This window comes from Pholis gunnellus (assembly GCF_910591455.1).
Source record: "Pholis gunnellus genome assembly, chromosome: 17".
NCBI classification, from domain to species: domain Eukaryota; kingdom Metazoa; phylum Chordata; class Actinopteri; order Perciformes; family Pholidae; genus Pholis; species Pholis gunnellus.
The window spans coordinates 1,717,397-1,736,440 of NC_136544.1; the positions used below are offsets into that span (position 1 = coordinate 1,717,397).

The window sequence follows — 19,044 nt, forward strand, 5'->3', positions numbered from 1 at the left end:
CATTCAATACCAGTGAAATTCCACGATTCTCGATATCCAATTCAATAAATCAGTAAAATAAAACTAAATCAAAACAAAAACACATGTGCATCGCCGTATACTCTTTTACTAACATATGCATATTTATTATTATTTCCTTATGATCTGCCTCACATTTCTGGCCAAAAACTACATTTTACAAGATAACATTTGAATACATTACGTACACAGAAATAAATAAGGATATCATTTAATGAATGGAGCTTGAACGCATCATAATGTAACTCAATGCGACCTCCATACGTTAGCGCTGCTTTCTGGCTGAGCAGGACTGTGCTGCGTGCCGGCTGCTAACAGCTTATGTTACTAGCTTCCTCCTGCAGATTTGTTGTTCACAATGTAGCGTTCTATAAGAAATGTTCTATCGTCGATGCCTTTAATCTCGAGCCTTGGTCCCTGGTACTGTAGGTCCTGTAGTACAGTGATGTTTTCTGAATTCTGGCAGCAACTTCGTGTCATCCCGAGTAAGTAAGACTGTCCTCATTGTGGCAATGTGCCGAGCCATGTTGAAACACAGATCCTTCTCATTTATCATGACCATGCATAACACCACAATGTGTTTGTTTAAATTATAGCACAAAGCCCTCGAAATGTTGCACTCAAAATGCAATAGTTTGATGCATTTCACTTTAAATGTCGGCTACAAAACAATTGATGTTTCCAAACTCAGCAAGTAATCGCAAAACAATTTATCTCAATTGCGATTACGATCTTTGCCATAACCGAGCAGCCCTAGTTTCCACCACATCTTAAGAATCCACTGCAGGCTAGTCTAGCTTCTCGGGTTATCACGGGGCAGTATCTCCTTTGGTTCTAGATGTTTTCCTGCTGTGAACATGGCCCACCACTGGAACTGAAAACAGGTTATTGAGGCTGTTCTAAGCCGAGGAGGAGCTGCAGTGTCTTACCTGCTGCAAAGCTGGTCTGAGTGGCAGAAACAGGACTGGCACATTCACTGTCTCGGTCTGTCACTAGCGGGGAGGCGAAGCTCACCAGGCCGTTATACACGCTGTAGTGAAGCACACACGGAAATTAATACAGGATGTATACAGGGAAAGGAAGTGCGTGTGAGAGAGTAGACGTGCACATGATTGTGCATACCTCTGGCTCTGGGAGTGCAGTTCCTTCAGGGTAGCAGGAATCTCCTCCAGCAGTTCAAACTGCTCCTGGTTGCGAGGCTGCCCGCTGGCCTGGACCACCGTGAATAAGACCAGCTGGATGTTGTCCTGCCACGCTTTGTACAACAACAGGAAGTGACGCACACTGCCCTCATATGCTACCTCTTCACCATCCGCCAAGGCTGCCTCCTCATCCTGTAGGAGAGACACAACACAGAGGACTACTGGGTCACATGGCTCAGAGTGGAACCCAACGGAATAAGAAAAGTTCTGTTCTTTAAAACACACTGACTCAGAAAGTATTCAGAAGTTTAGCTTTTCCCCACACTTCGTGTTAAAGATGGAATCTAACATGCATATATATGTACTTTCTCTACACAGGTGTAGGTGCTATATAAATACTGTGCTTATGGAGGGGCTTAAAGAGACGGGCACTAAAACAGATTGTTTCAGACAGATGGTAGGAACAATAATTATTCAACAATAAGTATGAACCTAAATATGTCGGCTTTAAAAAGCTGGACCTTGAGTGTACCTTAGACATGGCTCTCAGCAGGTTCTTGACGTCGGCCAACTGGCGGTTGTGGTTGGACAGAATAGTCTTAATGGAGTCGACCAGGAGCTGCAGTGTCTCTCCGCAGGTCTCCAGCTGCTGCTCCCGCTCCTCCTGAGTCCTCCGCTCAACGCTCAGCTCCTCTTCCAGCTGCCTCTGGGCACAGCTCAGCCAATCAGGACTGCCTATGGGCAGGTCGGGCCCTGGACTCTGTAGTGACCAACAAAGAGCTTAAAGCTACCGAGTGGAGTGTTTGCCCTGAAGTAGGGCTATGGAGCAGTTCTTTTTAAATGAGTGAACACATCCTTCCACTTCCTACAAACTGGACAGAAACCAAAACTGTCGATCAATTCTGGTTTTGGTCAAAATAAAGCTAAAGCAGCTCTACACGCTGTTCTCCCTGCTGTCGCTACTAGCTAAGCTCAGTGGAAGAGAGGCTGTAGCTGAGTAGTTCCTATCGCCACTTTGTTTTAGCGCTGTGCCCAGCGGCGTTCACGCGTGCTTCAGAGGCAAACCATTAAAATAAATAAATAAAATGACAAAAATCTTTCAGAAAAAACAAAAGCACATAACTAATAAATTCGTCCAATCGCCCAACCCTACTGTAAAATAAGCGCCTCATATTTTTGACAGGAATATAGCGCGTATAGAGGTCAGAGGTCAAACCCACCAGTCTGTGCAGTAGTTGGAGTTCCAGAGGAGAGACTGTGCTGCTGAACTGGGCAGCATAGGAGCAGGTTTGCTGGCAGCGCTTCAGGAGCTCAAACAGTGCTGCATCCATGTTGAGGGCCTCAGGGGACCGGGTTCGAAGGCCTTCAAAGTTCAGGATGGTAGAGCACAAGAAGGTGACCTGGAACAAAAACGGCAAGGAAACTAAGAAAGAGTCCCGTCACCGAAGCTTTAGAAATGGGCCCTTGATCATGAACTTAGCAGTGCTACTACCTGGCTGGTGCGCTGGTTTTCTCTGGCAACCATGGCGCGTCTCTCCCTGATGGTCATCTCAAAGTCCTGCAGGACGGGGGCCAGCGCCGGGTTGGCTCCACCAGCCCACTTCAGACGCTGCTCGATGCTCGCCTCCAGCGACGCCAGTTTCTCCTAAGAACACCCACAGTCAACCACCACAGCTCTGGTTTGAAATGCTATTTGTTGGCCAAAATAAACAAATAAATGACTCTAGTTTCTCACATCAAAATGTTGATGGCAGTGTGCTGGTAGCCAGAGTGCAGACCCACGTGTTGTGAAATAAAATTAACAATATAATTGAACAGTTAAGTAAATAAGATCTGAAAAATCCTAACAATCATAAACATTTAAGATACTTTATTTTTCATTTCTTAGTCCCTCCCACCAGGGATGCCTGGAGAGACAAAGGACTTTATGATAAATGTAGAAAGTTGTTCCTTTTCTTGTTCAGACCTTCAATTAACATATTTTAACCAGATGGTGAATCAGAAAACTAATCAAATGTAAAACTTTAGTAATATTGAAATATATCAAATCAGTCCGATCGGCTGCAGCGTCCAATCAATTAATAAATCAACTGATAAACAACGAGGGGGCACGTCGGTCATTAACAGTTTTCTGTGAAGGCTGCTCTCGTGCAAATGTTATGTTTGAATATGAAAACGAGGCATTATCTAATGGTGACTTTTGAGTGAATTTAGGAGAAAACTACAGACGTAAAACAGACAAAGTAGACTTCATTCCACAAGTGTTGCTTCATGCGTTAAAATATCAAAATGCTCAAATAAAGCATAAAGCAAAATAAAGGCGTTTTCCTGAACTGATCTCTGAGTACATGTGGTGATGAATCCAACACAGGACGGTGCATGTGGTGTGATACTGACCTGAATGGCCACGATGGATCCCTCATCTTGACTCAGCTTGTACAGCTTCTTCTTCATGTTGCTGAGTATGACGGAGCGAGGAGGGATGCTGACGCTTAGTGGTTGATTATTGGGGCCCAGAACGTCCTCATGCTGCCACTGGAAGTGGAGAAACACACATTGTTTTATACCTGGAGGAGCCAGCACTGGCATCATTCCTTCTCTACTCTAACCTTTATTACATGCCTGACCCCAACACTAACCTAACATGCAAGTGCAGCTCCTCATTATGTCATTTTGTAGTTGGAGTCAATATGAGCCTCTCACGTGCACATATCAACAAATCTAAGCCTTCAAGTGGAACTCGTATGCATTAAGGGTGGGATGGTTTTGTGGGTACCATTTGAGTCCGTTGATGCTTTGAAGATGCACCTCAACATTTATTCTCCGCCTGTTAATTGTGTTCAACCTGTTTTTTCTGTTTTCATCCCATTCTCTGGGCTTAAATTGTTTGAACTTTTTTTCTATTTCTAACTTGTTTTTATATGCATGTCTCTATGCTTGTATGCGTAAGCTAATATGTCTGCAACTTGGTTCAAATGTGGTTTGCTTTTTAAAGTGATTACACTTGAATCAGTTTGACTATTGGAAGCACACACACACACACACACACACACACACACACACACACACACACACACACACACACGTACCTGAAACATGGCAATGTGCAGCTGGCTCCTCTGCAGGCTGGCCGTGGCGGCCTCCAGGTTGGCGTCCAACCTCCTCAGCAGGTCCACTTTCTTCCAGGCCGTGTCGTAGGAAGAGGCCAGCACCGTGGCTCTGTTCAGCAGCAGCTGGGACACCCGGCCGGAGGCCAGGCCCTGCTCCACTGCCTTCTTACACAGATCATCCAGAGACACCTTCAGAGCAGACAGACAGCAGTTTAGGAAGAGGTCAGACAGACAGATAGGTAGGCTACACATGAAGAACACAGTACAGTACAGGTTCTGTCTTCTGACTGTGAAAATGTGTGTGAATAGCATAATAAACATTTATATTTGCATAATTGCAGCCAGAGACACTGGGACTCCCTCTCAGTGTAGTAGTGATACGATGGTGCTTATCAGCACAATAACACTAAAGATTTAAATGACTTTGCAGTGGTTTCTGCTCTAGAAATATAAATACATTTTATTTTAAACTAAATGATTTCAAATCCTTTTGTGCATTTATTTAGTTTTTCAATTAAACATTTCTTAAAACATTTTCAGTAATGGAAAAAAAAGCAGCTAAGAGTATTAAAGAACTTCAATCGACAAGAATAGTAGTACCGATAACATCCTGGATACCCATCACTAGCTCTGGCACACAGTTATTCAGAACTAGTTCACTTTTAGTTTTTAGTTCACGAGGTAAAAGAAGCGTGTAATGGTAAAATATATTCTAGTATATTGGGATGTTTTGGAAGATGGGTGTTCTACTGAGGGGAAGGTACAAGATGCAGATAAACACTGCATTCCTACAGAGGTGAATCAGGTCATAAAACCTAGGTCCTGTTCTCCAGTGTTGATGTTTACATACACACTAAAAGGAGAAACAGGGAACCATTGTTTCCTGTTTCTGCATGAACTGACCCCCAGTTGATCGCACCTGGAGATAACAGATAAGGAGCAGAAACAAATCAACCCATGTCCAGAGACCCTATACTCCCTTTTTGTGAGGTCACTAAAGGCGTGACCTTTTGTATGCATAAAACATGATGTGCCTTGTATTTCTTTGACAGTGTTTTGCACAGTTCACTGAGATACGTGTCTGTGTGCCCACTCTCCTGCTTGCAAGCATTAAATTGACGCACTACTTTGAGCATTTATCAGACTCTGTCTATTTAATCAACTCTTATCCCGCATCTACAAAGAAATATTCCACAACAAGCGTCACCCTTGAACACTGGTGGAGTTGTTGGAAGTACAAAAACGTGATTGAACAGAGTGAGGAAGAGCTCTTAGTAAACACATCACATAAATAAATGATATCGATCAGCTGTAGTTCTGAATCAGGACCTTCAGTATGTTTGGAAAATAAGGTGTCAAAGGCAGTAGGGTACTGTTATCAAAAGTTGGATGAATGTGTATTTACTCGTTGCATATCTTCTGCTGCCGTGTATACAATAAGGATGAATTAAGTTTCATCTTAGTTGTAGCTACAGGTTGTGAAAGTTATTTAGGCTGCTACATTAAAGCTCTTTATCCTCTAACACAGGTTTCAGCTTTCAGCAATTATTTTAGCAATTAAAAGAAAGAAAAGACATACGATGCATACATAAAGAGGATGCATCCTTTGTTAGGTTCCAAATACATCTTATGTTTCAAAATTCTTAAGTCAGTCTTATGGGAATACTGGAAAAAAAGTTTCTAACAAAGAGGATGTAAAATGAAAACGACAGCATTTATTACACACACACTTGTCATACCTTGCTCTCTGCACCAAAGTCCTTGGCCTCGACCTGGGCGACAACGTCTAGGCCGAGGGCAGACAGGGTGCTGCAGAGGGCCAGACCGAGGGCCTGGCTGGGCAGACCCATGAGCATCTGCCGAACAAACTCGGCTGTGAAGGCCTTGATGGGGCGGGTCATCTGCTCCTCACTGACTACCGCCACACCGGACCCTGTGGCACTGGGCCGTCGGTACAGCGGCTTCCCCAGACCAACCGGTCCGTTTGTAGGCAACGGGTCCTCAGCTGGGGAACAGGTACCTGCACACACAACATTTGTCACACAGATGGCAGGCAGCAGAGCTGATCATTCAAGTTCCGACACTAATGGTTACATTCAATGAACCAAACAACAAAGGGGTCTGTATCTGCCAATATGGATCATCATTGATCGGCAATTAGTATCAGTAGCAAAAAAAAAAAAGGTGATCAGGGATCTCTAAAAGTTATATTTGCATTTCTTTTTCTTTTGTGTTGATCCGATCCGTGACTCTGATCGGTGATGCTATAATGTAATTATACTCCCTGAATGTCTCCCTGAACAGAGAATGAAGTCTATCTCTCTCTCTCTCTGTGTGTGTGTGTTATCAGAACTTCTGCTCTCTTTGTTCACATAGCCGGCCGGCCGTGTGTCTTTCAGTGCATGTGAGCGTGCCCCACCTCCCCGTTCCCTCTCAGGTAAACACTGTTCGCTCTGCCAGCCCTTCTGCAGTTGTTTTCGCTGTTAGCACAGTTCGCTGCGTCGCCATGTAGTGAGGCAGTCAAAATGACACCAATCTTAAAATTAAAATAAATGAAATCGAATGAAATAGAAATAATTGGCCAAGCTTCATCTTCCTGCCTGGGAAACACTCCTGTACTGATGCATTTTGTATTAGAGAACAGATACACACTTTAGTTACATCTTACCAAACAAGAAGGATAAAAAGACTAACATATTGTTTTACGCCTGCAAAGAAAAGGTCTTGTTCAACAGGTGACTGGTTGACGGGTGTGAAGAAACATGAGCTGCTATGTGGCCGTGCAGAACTCTTACCAGACAGAGTCTGAGCAAAGGAGGCACACAGTCTGAAGAAATCCCTGATGGTTTGCAGTCTTTTGAGGAAGAACACGTCTTCCATGAGCTGCCGCTGATTCACACTGTCAAAGAAGTGGAGCTGTGCGGCCCGAGCCTCCCTCAAAACATCCACCTTCCTCCAGGCCAACGGAACCTCCAGAGAACTCAGCTGAGGGTAGTGCGAAGAGGAAAATCATCTTCATTTATATATTGGTAACCATAAATAACCTAACATGATACTGACTGATGGCTCAAGGAAAAGTGGATAAATGTACAATTATTCAATAATTAGTCTCCCTCTGTGCCAGAGGTCTGCATGGGCCTGTCTGACAATACCAACAAGGTCAGTTACAGGACCACAATCAGTGGAAATCTACCTTCAAAGAATCTGAAGTCTTTGAAAAGCTTTAGTATAACTAGATGACAAAGTGTGACAAAAACATTGGCTTTAAGTTACCAACAACTTCCATATTGCAATTTGATCAGTGTGTCTCATGGGACCTGAAGGCCAACAGACCACTTGCAGACCTCTATAGGATGAGGGCTTACATACACATCTAGATTAGATGCAAAGGATGGAGAATCTCAATACTAAAGAATCAGAAATCCAAGAATGTTAAACAACCGGCCACAGGGAAGAACATACTCTATGTCCTTTACAGCCTACTATTACATGTGAAGGAAAAGCTGGGCGCTACCTTCTCTGTGAGCTGTCCAAATGCAGTCTCGAGCTGGGTGAACATGCCGTCAAAGGCCACCAGCAACATTTGACCCGCAGACATCTTTGGTGTGTCCTGGCCCAGTCCATCCATACTGCGAGGCTGGATCAGCTCAGAGTACTGAGCACGCAGCATTCTGAGCACAAAAAGACATTTTTATACATCACACATGCTTTGGATTGTAACCATTTGCAGATTTTCAATTACTTAAAGGGCAGGTGTGTAGCATTTTGGGGGATCTATTAGCAGAAACGGAATATTCATAACTATGTTTTCATTGGTGTATAATGAGCTGAAACTAACGTATCTTAGAATGAGCCATACATATCTACATAGGGAGCGGGTCCTCTGCACAGAGTCCTCCATGCTTTTTACAGCAGCCCACAACATACAAACCAAACTCTGGCTCTACAGAGAGACTCACATTTTTTATGTTACCTGAAGGCCAACGTAGTTCTCTGACACGCTTGTAAAAGTGCGGTAACGTGAGCCACAGAGTGCAGAACTATGGTAGTGCCAGCTGCTGTCTGACTTCCATTGCTCCTAACGTCGTGTTGTTATGGTGAGGATGGCCTCTGAGCGAGGAAGGCTTTTGCACTTGGATTTTTAGTTGGCCACGCCCATAGATGCCATCAAATCCTACACACTGCCCCTTTAACAAATGCTAACGCACAACCATAGCAACTACCTACCTGGTGATGTTGAGGCAGTGGTTGTGCCCATCGTGGTCCAGGCCCGTGGTGGCCTGCAGACTGTCGACCAAACCCTGCAGGCCGAGACCATCAGAGCTCTGCTCCACCAGCTGCTCCAGCTCTGCTAGCATGGACTCCAGGGTGGGCTCTCCTTTTACCATGCAGCGCAGAGCCTCTGGAAAGATGATCTGACGGAAGTTGGTGTTGAGTTCCTGTAGTGAACATAGAGACACAGCAGTGAGAAACGTTTCCCTCCCAGTGGAACGTCCTGCTCTAACAGCCCAATCTTTAAAAGAAAATGTTTTTCCACAGGCCCCTCTTCTTCAGGAACTCCCTTATCACCTTCACACAGTTACACACATTCACACCTGGGAGCTGCCCAGTAAGGACACAGCTCCACTACAGCTGTTAGGGTTAAGGGCCCTCAGTGGTGGTTTCCCACCCAGACCAGACGGTACCAAGCTCGCTTCTCCAACCTTTAGGCCTGCCCCAATTTGACAAACCCATACAGACAATAATATGACATCAAATTGTAAGAACCTGATTTTTATAAAGAGAATTGGCTGCTTCCAACTGTCGGCATCTACGTATTCTTCTTCAAACTAACTAGGTATCTTGTACGTCTTTGTTAGCTGTAGATCAAATTGAAAAACTGAAATTGGGAAACTGGCTCTAAAATACTTGAAACAATCTGCAAAAGCTTGTAAAATGGGTCAAGCTAATCCTGTTTAACCAGCTACATCCCTTTTGACTGACATCGAGCAGTTTGAATGAATGTTTGCTTTATGAACTGATGTTCCTTATGTTGACGTCATTGGCCTGTTTATTGTACAATTTGTCGATACTGTAATTTTTGTGTGCTCCGATTGTTTGTATGCCTGTAAGCAGCGTGTCGTTGTAAATGGAACCTTGCTCTCAACAGCCCTCCCTGTTTGTATAAAGGTTTTAACAACAGAATAACAATTACTGATAGATTGATTTCACTGTGTTTTGAGGGTGCATCTACCTGCAAGCAGGTGTACACAGCGTTGGCTAGGTAGACAGCTTGGGTGATAGCTGAGGGGGCAGGCATATCCAGGTCATGGGGCAGGAGTGGGCAGCGTTGCAGCAGTGTTGCCAAGGCACTGACATTTCCAATCATACTGCAGAGCTCCTCCAGGAACCACGCTCCGTCCCGAGATATCAGGTCTACCAGCTGCTCTCCAGCACTGGCTGCCGCTCCCTCCATCACCAGGTTCCGTCTGGGGGACAAAAAACACTGACTGCCTTCCTTCTGTTCACCTGCAACTTCTCTTTCAGTTGCAGCCCCAACGCTTTGTAGAAGCATCGCACATGTAATATGATGATATATTTCATATGTTGAAAGATGGAATGAAAGATGTGTGTTAAACCTGCAGAGTGCGCAGAGGGCAGAGGTAATGATTCCAGCCAAGCTGAGGGAGCCCGGCTCTCCATTCTCCCGAAGGAAGACCGTGATGCAGTGCTCAATCTCCTGCAGCTGCTCCTCACAGGCTGCAGCAGTTGTGCCCTCAGCCTTCAGTCGCTCTGCTTGGTGCATCACACGCTCATTGGTATCAGCCCCTTGGTGCTGCAAAGTCAATTCCACACTGGACAGGAACTGGCAGGAAGCAGCAGGAGGCTGTGGGGCAAACAGCACCTCATATCTGTAAAGGGAGGGTGAAACAAAGATGAAGTGTGTGCAGGACACATTACAGGAGTACAACATCATCTTACTGATAAGAATGTTCTGTTCCAGTATGTGGATTATGCGTGCTAGAGCCCCGAAGGTTTGTATTAATACCTAATGTTACCCATTTTGCTTATTCAGTGGTAGGAATGGGAATTGAGAACCAGTTGTCCGATTCCTTGGAATCGCATGCTTCTGTGACTACCGATTCCTCTTATCCATGCTTTCCAACAGCTGCGCATGCACAACGACGCAACACTTGTTCAGTTTGTTTTGGACCGGAGAAAAAAAAAAAAACAATCAAAAGCGCTAATAACCCTGAGGGGACGCATCCTATTTCTTCCCTGATAATGCTACATTGGGAACAACAAATCAGTGTTACAATGGACAGGAGAGCAGCTAATAACGCTAGCTGTTAGCAGCCAGTGGGTAGCACAGTCCTACTTGGCTAAATAATGGAGCTAACAGAGTTCCATCATGATGCCAGTCCACTTCCAGTCGCTGGGAATCTCCTCTTTTCCTCGTAACAAAGTATTTTACACTGTAGTATTGCGATATATGAAATATTCGTCCACCACTGCTGATTTTTCTTTTCACCTTAATGACTTCATAATCATTACATGTATGCTCTGTGGGGGAAGCACACGACCTCATAGACTTTAAATATGATAACAGCGGATCCGACCCAAGATGTCACCCGACGTATATGCAACTTCCTTCATTGTACTTCTCTCAAAATACTGTCTGTCCACGATCCCCTCAAAGATGACCAAGGGACGTGCTCTGCGTTGCCAAAGCACCATCATATTGAAGGAGTTTCTTCTCTTAGAAACCCGTTCGTTGAGTTGTTGAGTTAGGGTAAACTTTATCAACTTCAAAATTATAAATTGGGCACCGGTAATTAGGTTATGTCTTTCTTTGTGTAAAAACTATATTCAGTTTGTCTCGATCAGATAAATCTGCTCAGATGACTGCTGAGCATACACTAATAATACAATATAAAGGCAGCACCCATAATCTACCTTTAATTCAAGCTGATGAGGTAAAGATGTGTAAACACGTTTGACTAGTGGAAAGCTGAATACGCGTGTTAAATTCCACAGCATTAAGAAAACATAAAAAACAGAGGGTGGCATGCTGCTTTTAGAACGGTTTACTTTGCAAGCACTAAATATTTCACACTGTATTCTTCAACTAGTAACGTAAGCCTACCGAATAGTTCAAAGCTTCATTCAGAACGTTGACTTTACTAACTTATTGAATCCACTCTGTCACGCTCTCTCACACAGCAAGCGATGCTCAGTTTAAAGTCTAAATATATTGAAAAAAGATTGATGAAATAAAAATTTAAAAAGGTTTCAACTGATTTCATCACTACATGTCATTTATGAAAAAGACTATTTTATTGACTGCAAATTCGTATAAAAAAATAATAAGCCTACAGTAAACAGCAACACTCAATTTGATTCCCTGTGGCCCGGGTAGGAAATCCACAGACTCCCATAACAATCAGACGTTTGTCAGTTGTTAAAGTTAGCCTTGGTGTACATTTGACAAAGGTAGGATACACTAAGTTAATTCTTCATAAGGGATCTTAATAGTTTGTGCGATACCATAAAGGAAAGCCTCTGCAGGTCCTTACTGTCTGTAGATGTGCTGGCAGTGCTCCACTGTCATGTCTCTCAGCAGTTCCTCTAACCAGGCCTTCCACTGGTGGGCTCGGTGCAGCAGCAGGGTAGCCCGTGGGTACAGCAAAGCCACTGTAGCGTAGCTGTGCAGCTGCTCCAAGCAGCCACGAAGGGCCCCACGGCGCTGCTGCAGCAAAGAGCTCACCTCCGCCTCCAGGCTCTCACATTGGCTGATCAGGTGGGCCTGGCCCGCATTCTGCAGGAAGGCCGTGGCTGGCACATAGCTAGGAGGACCTGGAAGAGTTGGACAGTCAACAACATGATGCGGCAATTTTCACCATACTTGTTTACAGATAATAAAGAAGGCCTGAAAACGAGCAGCAAACCAGAGTTAATGAATATCTATGTCATCACGGTAGTAACAATAGTAACTAGGTAATGAACTACATCATATTCACAATTGTGGCTCAAGACATGCTACATCAATTTACTTTACCATCATTTCCAGTGGGACTTACCCAGATCTATGGGGCTGCTGATGTCCTGCAGCAGGCTGGCCAGCTGGGTGGCCTCCAGGTTGGAAAAAGCTGCCTGGTACTGGGAGATCCATTGGTCCAGGTCAGCTAGCTTGCTCTGAATGGCCTCCTGCACAGTCCGCTGCTGCGACTGCAGCTGGGTGTGTTCAGAGTACCTGAGACAAGGAGGGCTGGATAAATAAGCTTTCAGAATGTGGGTTTACTTATTGTTGCATACAGTATCTATATGAGCCATCTGCCTGACTGCTCACTGCATATAAAGAGAAACAAATATTTGTGTCCTACAATCTGAATGTAAAATGATTAATGACTGTGAAGGACTCATTTTAACGTGGATTTGGAATACATTCATATTGTGCTGTCTCAGACCTTTGCTCCAGGGTGAGGATCAGATGGTCTGGATGGTTCTCGGCTCCCTCCAGGAAGGCCATCTCCTCTTGAAGTTTGGCTTGGAGTTTCTCCCCCTGGCAGAGCAGCTCCTGCAGGACCAAGTACTCTTCCAAAGCCTCTTCCACCTGTGGCAGCACTGCCAGCATCTCGTCACGATTCTTAAACCAGTTCACCTGCACACGGTCAACACAGTCCAGCAATTACATTCAGAATCCTCAAATGCTTTGCTTCTGGTCATTCTGGACAGTCTACTGTCATGACCTCACCTTAATCTCAGCCACCCTGGAGGAGAAGAGCGAGCGTGTGATGTCTCTCTCCATCTCCCTCTTGCTCTGCTTGCTGTCAGCCTGTTGGCCGCCTCCTCCTCCATACACTGCACCAGCAAAGCCCACCTCTCCCCCAGCAGTCCAGTCCACCAGGGGGTCATAGACGAAGGCCTCCAGAAGAGTCAGCAGGGTCTCTCTGCCCCGACGCATCATCTGAACCACCTGAAATGACATAACTGACTTCAGCAGAGCAGCAAATATCTGCCGACACGGCAAACATATTATTAGAGATCAAGACTAGGTCCGGCACACTATGGGTACATGCCAAGTCTCTTAATTGCATCCCAGTTTCCCTCACTTGGCTCCTTGCGAGGAGAGACGAAACGAGGAAATATGTTTTAAGAGACATGAGACGTCCTTTCCTCAGTTGCGTCACGTGAAGAGACGTCTGTTTCTGATGATGGCGGCCGCTGATCACAGCTGCGAGTCGGCTTTAACAGCTGGAGAGACTTTTGAGAAGTTTGTGTCTGTTCACATGATCACTGTACTTAATAATAGTAACTAATAAAGACACAGTAATGATGACTGTAGAGGCGTTTCTCTCTGTAGCATGTTAACAAACTGTGTCTGTGTTCTGTTTATAAGCGCAGGATCGATTTCTACCGGCGGAATGCGTTCGTCTTATTTATGCATTATTTGCGTCTGTACGGTTTGAAATTCAGATTGTGACATCGACATTAAATAATCCAGAACATGATTATTGTTTCTCTTAAATGATAAAACTCAAACACTCAGGAATGATCAGCCTCACGTGACTGAATAAAATGATGATAAATGATGTAAAAAGCTCTCTGACTTTAATTATTTCCCTCAATAACTTTTATTATGGATACATCAGATCAAGAAAACATAAATCTTTCTAATAAATGAACAAAGTTGTTTGTGGTCCTTTTGTTGTTCAGTCTACAATGAACATATATTTAAACCAGACGGTGAATCAGAAAACTAATCAAATATAAACTAGAGTTTAATCTGATCTGTCGTCACTCTGGTGTTAAACTCAGTCAGTCAGTCCGATCGGCTGCAGCGTCCAATCACATAACTGATGAACAATGAGGGGGCGTGTTGGCCGTTAACACACTTCCTGGAAGTCTGTTCTTGTGGGTCCTCACTCATGGCTCCTCCGAGGTCCCTCCTCCCTCCTCGATCCTCACTCCTCCTAAATAAGAGCTTTGGGACGGCCGTCAATATGGCGGTGCAGAACAACTTCCGGTTCGAGCGAGGAAATGACAATTAAGAGACTTGGGATGTACCCTATATGCCTTAAGGTCTCAACAGGTGTACTAGTGGTTTTACAATCAAGTCCTCCATGGTAAGTATATACACAGTTCAGTGTAATATGACAGTAACCTGTTCACAGGACAGCCTGAAGATGCCCTCCACCCCAGTGACTCCCAGAGCTGTCTCAATGTTGTGGGTCATCCTGAATGGGACCTTCTCTGGCACCCGCAGGCTCTTCCCTAGTGACACACACAAAATAGAAAGAAACATTAAACATACCATTCTGTCTTATTAAAGCAGCAACCTTCAGTTCTGAAAAGTGAAGCAAATGAAAAAGTGCCTAAACCTGCATCTTTTGTAATGACAGGGAGGTAATCAGGGGGCGACTCCTCTGGTTGTATAGAAGTCTATGAGAACATGACTCTACTTCTCTCTTGATTTATTACCTCAGTAAACATTGTAAACATGAGTTTATGGTCTCAATCTCTAGTTTCAAGTCTTCTTCAATACAACATGATGTTCATTTAGTAAATGATGGTCCATTTAGAGTCAAATAGGCCAGTGTTTCCCCTACCATCATACGTGTGTGTACATACATACATAAATGAATAAATAAATATCAAGAGACCAGACAATAACTGCAGTGACAAAAGCTGCACACTTTGTGGATAATTGTCATAAAAACAAATGTTCCGATGTTTAGTTCAATGTACAGTTCAAATAATTGTTCAGTTGTTATATTGACTGCTCCCATTAAAAGAAACACACGAACAACATGATTCCTTTAAAAACTGAAAAGCAGACAGACGAGTCTACAATATGTGTTGGGACAGAATGAAAACGGGTTAAAAAGATAAAGCCTGCAGATTACATTACATTACAGTCATTTAGCAGACGCTTTTATCCAAAGCGACTTACAAGAAGTGTATTCAACATCGGTATTCAAGAGAACTACTAGTCACCAGAAGTCATAAGTGCATATCCTTTGCTAAACAAGTATCTAAGAGCATAAACCAGAGCAAACGTACAGTGCAGAAACATACAATAAGTGCAACGAGCAAATCCGCAATACAATAAGTGCAACGAACTAATACGATTACAATAAGTGCAATAAGCTAATATGAATAAAATAAGTGCTAAGTGGAAGGCTCAGGGTAGTACTTCTTGAAGAGGTGAGTTTTCAGCCTGCGTCGAAAGATGGGCAGCGACTCCGCTGTCCTGACGTCAGTGGGGAGTTCATTCCACCACTGTGGGGCCAGGACAGAAAACAGCCGTGACCGGGTCGATCGGCCGCAGGGACCTCTGAGCGACGGGGGAACCAGTCGCCCTGATGCAGCAGAGCGAAGTGGTTGGGCGGGGGTGTAGGGCTTGACCATGGCCTGGCGATAGGAAGGAGCTGTTCCTTTCACTGCCCTGCAGGCTAGCACCAGAGTCTTAAACTGGATGCGAGCTCTTACAGGGAGCCAGTGTAGAGCACGGAGAAGGGAAGTTTTGTGGGAGAACTTGGGGCGATCGAACACCAGACGAGCTGCAGCTTTCTGGACAAGCTCCAGCGGTCTGATGGCCGACGCCGTGGCTCCGGCAAGTAGAGAGTTGCAGTAGTCCAGGCGGGAGATGACAAGAGCCTGGATTATAGCGACTGCACCGTCTCCTCAGTGAGGAAGGGGCGAATCCTCCTGATGTTGTAGAGCAGGAATCTGCAGGAGCGTGTAACCGATGCAATGTTTGCTGAGAACGACAGTTGGTCATTCAGGGTCACACCCAGGTTCCTCGCAGTCCGAGTTGGCCTCACCACGGTATCGTCCATGGTGATGGACAGGTCTCGGTGCGGGCAACCCTTTCCTGGGAGGAACAGTAGCTCGGTTTTGTCCAGGTTGAGCTTGAGGTGGTGTGTCGTCATCCACTTCGAGATGTCAGCCAAGCCCGCAGCTATGCGTACCTCCACTTGAGTGTCACCAGGAGGAAATGACAAGACCAGTTGGGTGTCATTGGCATCACAATGGTAAGAAAAGTCATGTGAGCGAATAACAGAACCCAGAGATGTTGTGTAGAGCGAGAAGAGAAGGGGGCCCAGGACTGAACCTTGTGGAACCCCCGTAGTCAGCAAGCGTGGTTCCGACAAGGCCCCCCTCCATGTCACCTGGTAGGATCGACCTGTCAGGTAGGATGCAAACAGGGAGAGTGCAGAGCCTGAGACGCCCATCCCCTTGAGGGTGGAGAGGAGGATCTGGTGGTTCACAGTGTCAAATGCTGCAGACAGGTCCAGGAGAATCAGGACAGAGGAGAGAGAGTTAGCTCTTGCGGCGTGAAGGGACTCCGTCACCGCAAGGAGGGCTGTCTCAGTCGAGTGACCCACTTTGAACCCGGACTGGTGGGGGTCCAAGAGGCTGTTCTGATGGAGATAGGAAGACAGTTGGTTGAAGACAGCACGCTCAAGTGTTTTGGATAGAAAGGGTAGAAGAGAAACCGGTCTGAAGTTCTTGACGTCAGACGGGTCAAGTGATGGTTTCTTCAGAAGGGGAGTGACTCTGGCAGTCTTGAAAGCCGTGGGAAAGCATTCTGAATCGAGAGATGTGTTGATGAGGTGGGTGAGGAAAGGAAGGAGTTCAGTCGCAATAGACTGAAGAAGAGGGGAGGGGATCGGATCAAGAGAGCACGTGGTGGGGCGATTAGATGTAACAAGTTTGAGGACCTCGTTAGGAGAGAGAGGCGCAAGATAGGCTAAGCTGGGGCATGGAGAGGGGAGGGAGACCGTTGGGGGAAGAGCTGAACAGGGTAGAGAGGGAGAGGGTGGACAGGGGAGTGGAGAGAAGGAGGATCTGATATCGTTTACCTTCTTATCAAAGAAGTTGGCGAAATCATCAGGGCGGAGGGAGGAAGTAGGAGGAGGGGGTGGGGGTTGGAGGAGTGAAGAGAACGTTTCGAAGAGTTTTTTAGGATTGGAAGCAGAGGTTAGGATTTTAGAGCGAAAGAAAGCAGCTTTGGCAGTAAATAGAGAGGAAGAGAAAGTGGAAAGAAGAGATTGGAAGTTGAGAAGGTCCTCCGGCAGTTTGCCTTTTCTCCATTTACGCTCAGCCTCTCTTAGACTCCGTCTATCAGTACGCACTGAGTCCGACAGCCATGGGGCAGGTGGAGTTGGCCGCGCAGGCCTGGAGGTGAAGGGACAGAGGTTGTCCAATGAAGAGGAAAAGGTGCTAAGGAGGAGATTAGTAGCAGTATCAGGGGATAGGAGAGAGAAGGATGCAGGGTCAGGGAGAGCAGAGGTAACAGAAGAGGAAAGATCAGCCGGGGAGAGGGATCGAAGATGACTACGGGTAGAAACCATGTGGGTAGGTGGTGGACGTAAAGAGGGAGAGGAGAGGGAGAGGGAGTAGGCCATGAAGTAGTGGTCAGACAGCTGGAGAGGAGTGACGGACAGGTTGGCAGTAGAACAGTGTCTAGTGAAGATAAGATCCAGCTGGTTGCCGGCCTTGTGGGTAGGAGGAGAAGGGGAGTGGTAAAAGTCAAATGAGGAGAGGAAGGAAAGAAGAGGTTCTAGCTTATCAGTCTGGATGTTGAAGTCGCCGAGCAAGATGAGTGCGGAGCCATCGTCATGGAAGTGCGAGACTAATGTGTCAAGCTCCTCCAAGAACTCACCAAGAGGCCCTGGTGGGCGATACACAACAGCAACGTTGAGCTTGACTGGATAAGTGACAGTAACAGCATGAAATTCGAATGAGGACGGGGAGAACTGTGGAACCGAGACAGGAGAGTATTTCCATTTAGGGGAAATTAGCAGGCCAGTACCACCACCTCGCCTCGCAGCTCTGGGAGTGTGAGAAAAAGAGTACACATCTGACAGTGCTGCAGGTGTGGTAGTGTTTTCTGGTGTGATCCAGGTCTTAGTTAGAGCAAGAAAGTTAAGGGAGAGCAAGGAAGCATAGCCCGAGATGAACTCAGCTTTCGGCACTGCCGACTGGCAATTCCATAGTCCCCCCGCCACCACTTGCTCTCCATGAGCCGAGAGAGTAGGATAGATGAGGTTAGCGGGTTCACGGCACCTGGGAGTGAGCCAATGTCTACGTGACCACCGAGCAGAAGAGCGAACAGAAATAGGGTGCAAACATATGGTAGAGAAATAGAAACTCCCTAAGTACAAGCTCGAGGGGTCAAGCTTGACGAAGTCGGGCTTGAAAAAGTCGCCTTGTTGCCTTTGTTCGCCTGACGCTCGAAAGCTGACGCTTCCAACCACCAGCAGTGGTTAAGAACAGCAATCTATTAATTGCTCATTGTCTGCCAGGAGTGCAAGTTCCTCCCCCTGCAATCAGCAGAGCTATTCAGCAGGAGTGACTAAATCACACCTACTCAGACAGGCAGAAACTCACAGCCCAATCACAACTGAGGCAGGCCTAAGTAAAGCTCTAAAGACAACTAAATTAAAGCAAGAATAAAATACCTATCAGATTCTGGGTGAATCAGAAGTTCAGTTGTTCACAGTTCAGATCACAGTGTAAAAGTGAGCCACACCTTACTGTGTGATCGAGACAGAAGACAATGAAATGAAGGAACAGCCTTGGTACAGTGCCCACACATGTCTCACGAGGCAGACGGGGGGGGCTGGACCTTCCCTCTGGTCCGCGGAGCTGGCTATAGAAACCCTTGATTTTAGACGATCAGGGAAGCAATTGGGGAGAACAGGGAGTCAGAGCTGGCCTGATGATATGCTATGATTGGCCAGTCTGCGTCGAGGGTGGGACTTGGCGTTATGACATGCCTCACA

General features: G+C 45.7%; 1 protein-coding gene across 3 annotated transcripts in view; it reads right to left on the reverse strand.

Annotated features, from left to right (window-relative positions):
• smg1 (SMG1 nonsense mediated mRNA decay associated PI3K related kinase) overlaps positions 1-19,044 on the reverse strand; it is a 64,679-nt gene that overhangs the window by 3,411 nt on the left and 42,224 nt on the right. For all 3 annotated transcript variants that reach the window (XM_079178167.1, XM_079178166.1, XM_079178165.1), the window contains 18 exons: positions 14,415-14,524; positions 13,005-13,226; positions 12,718-12,911; positions 12,331-12,503; positions 11,827-12,106; positions 9,889-10,161; positions 9,504-9,738; positions 8,498-8,709; positions 7,785-7,941; positions 7,066-7,255; positions 6,010-6,290; positions 4,250-4,459; positions 3,558-3,695; positions 2,653-2,805; positions 2,381-2,560; positions 1,693-1,920; positions 1,141-1,352; positions 948-1,048 (listed from right to left, as the gene is read on the reverse strand). In XM_079178167.1, the coding sequence (XP_079034293.1) occupies positions 948-1,048; positions 1,141-1,352; positions 1,693-1,920; positions 2,381-2,560; positions 2,653-2,805; positions 3,558-3,695; positions 4,250-4,459; positions 6,010-6,290; positions 7,066-7,255; positions 7,785-7,941; positions 8,498-8,709; positions 9,504-9,738; positions 9,889-10,161; positions 11,827-12,106; positions 12,331-12,503; positions 12,718-12,911; positions 13,005-13,226; positions 14,415-14,524 (3,549 nt within the window). The remainder of the gene's footprint in view (positions 1-947; positions 1,049-1,140; positions 1,353-1,692; positions 1,921-2,380; positions 2,561-2,652; positions 2,806-3,557; positions 3,696-4,249; positions 4,460-6,009; positions 6,291-7,065; positions 7,256-7,784; positions 7,942-8,497; positions 8,710-9,503; positions 9,739-9,888; positions 10,162-11,826; positions 12,107-12,330; positions 12,504-12,717; positions 12,912-13,004; positions 13,227-14,414; positions 14,525-19,044) is intronic.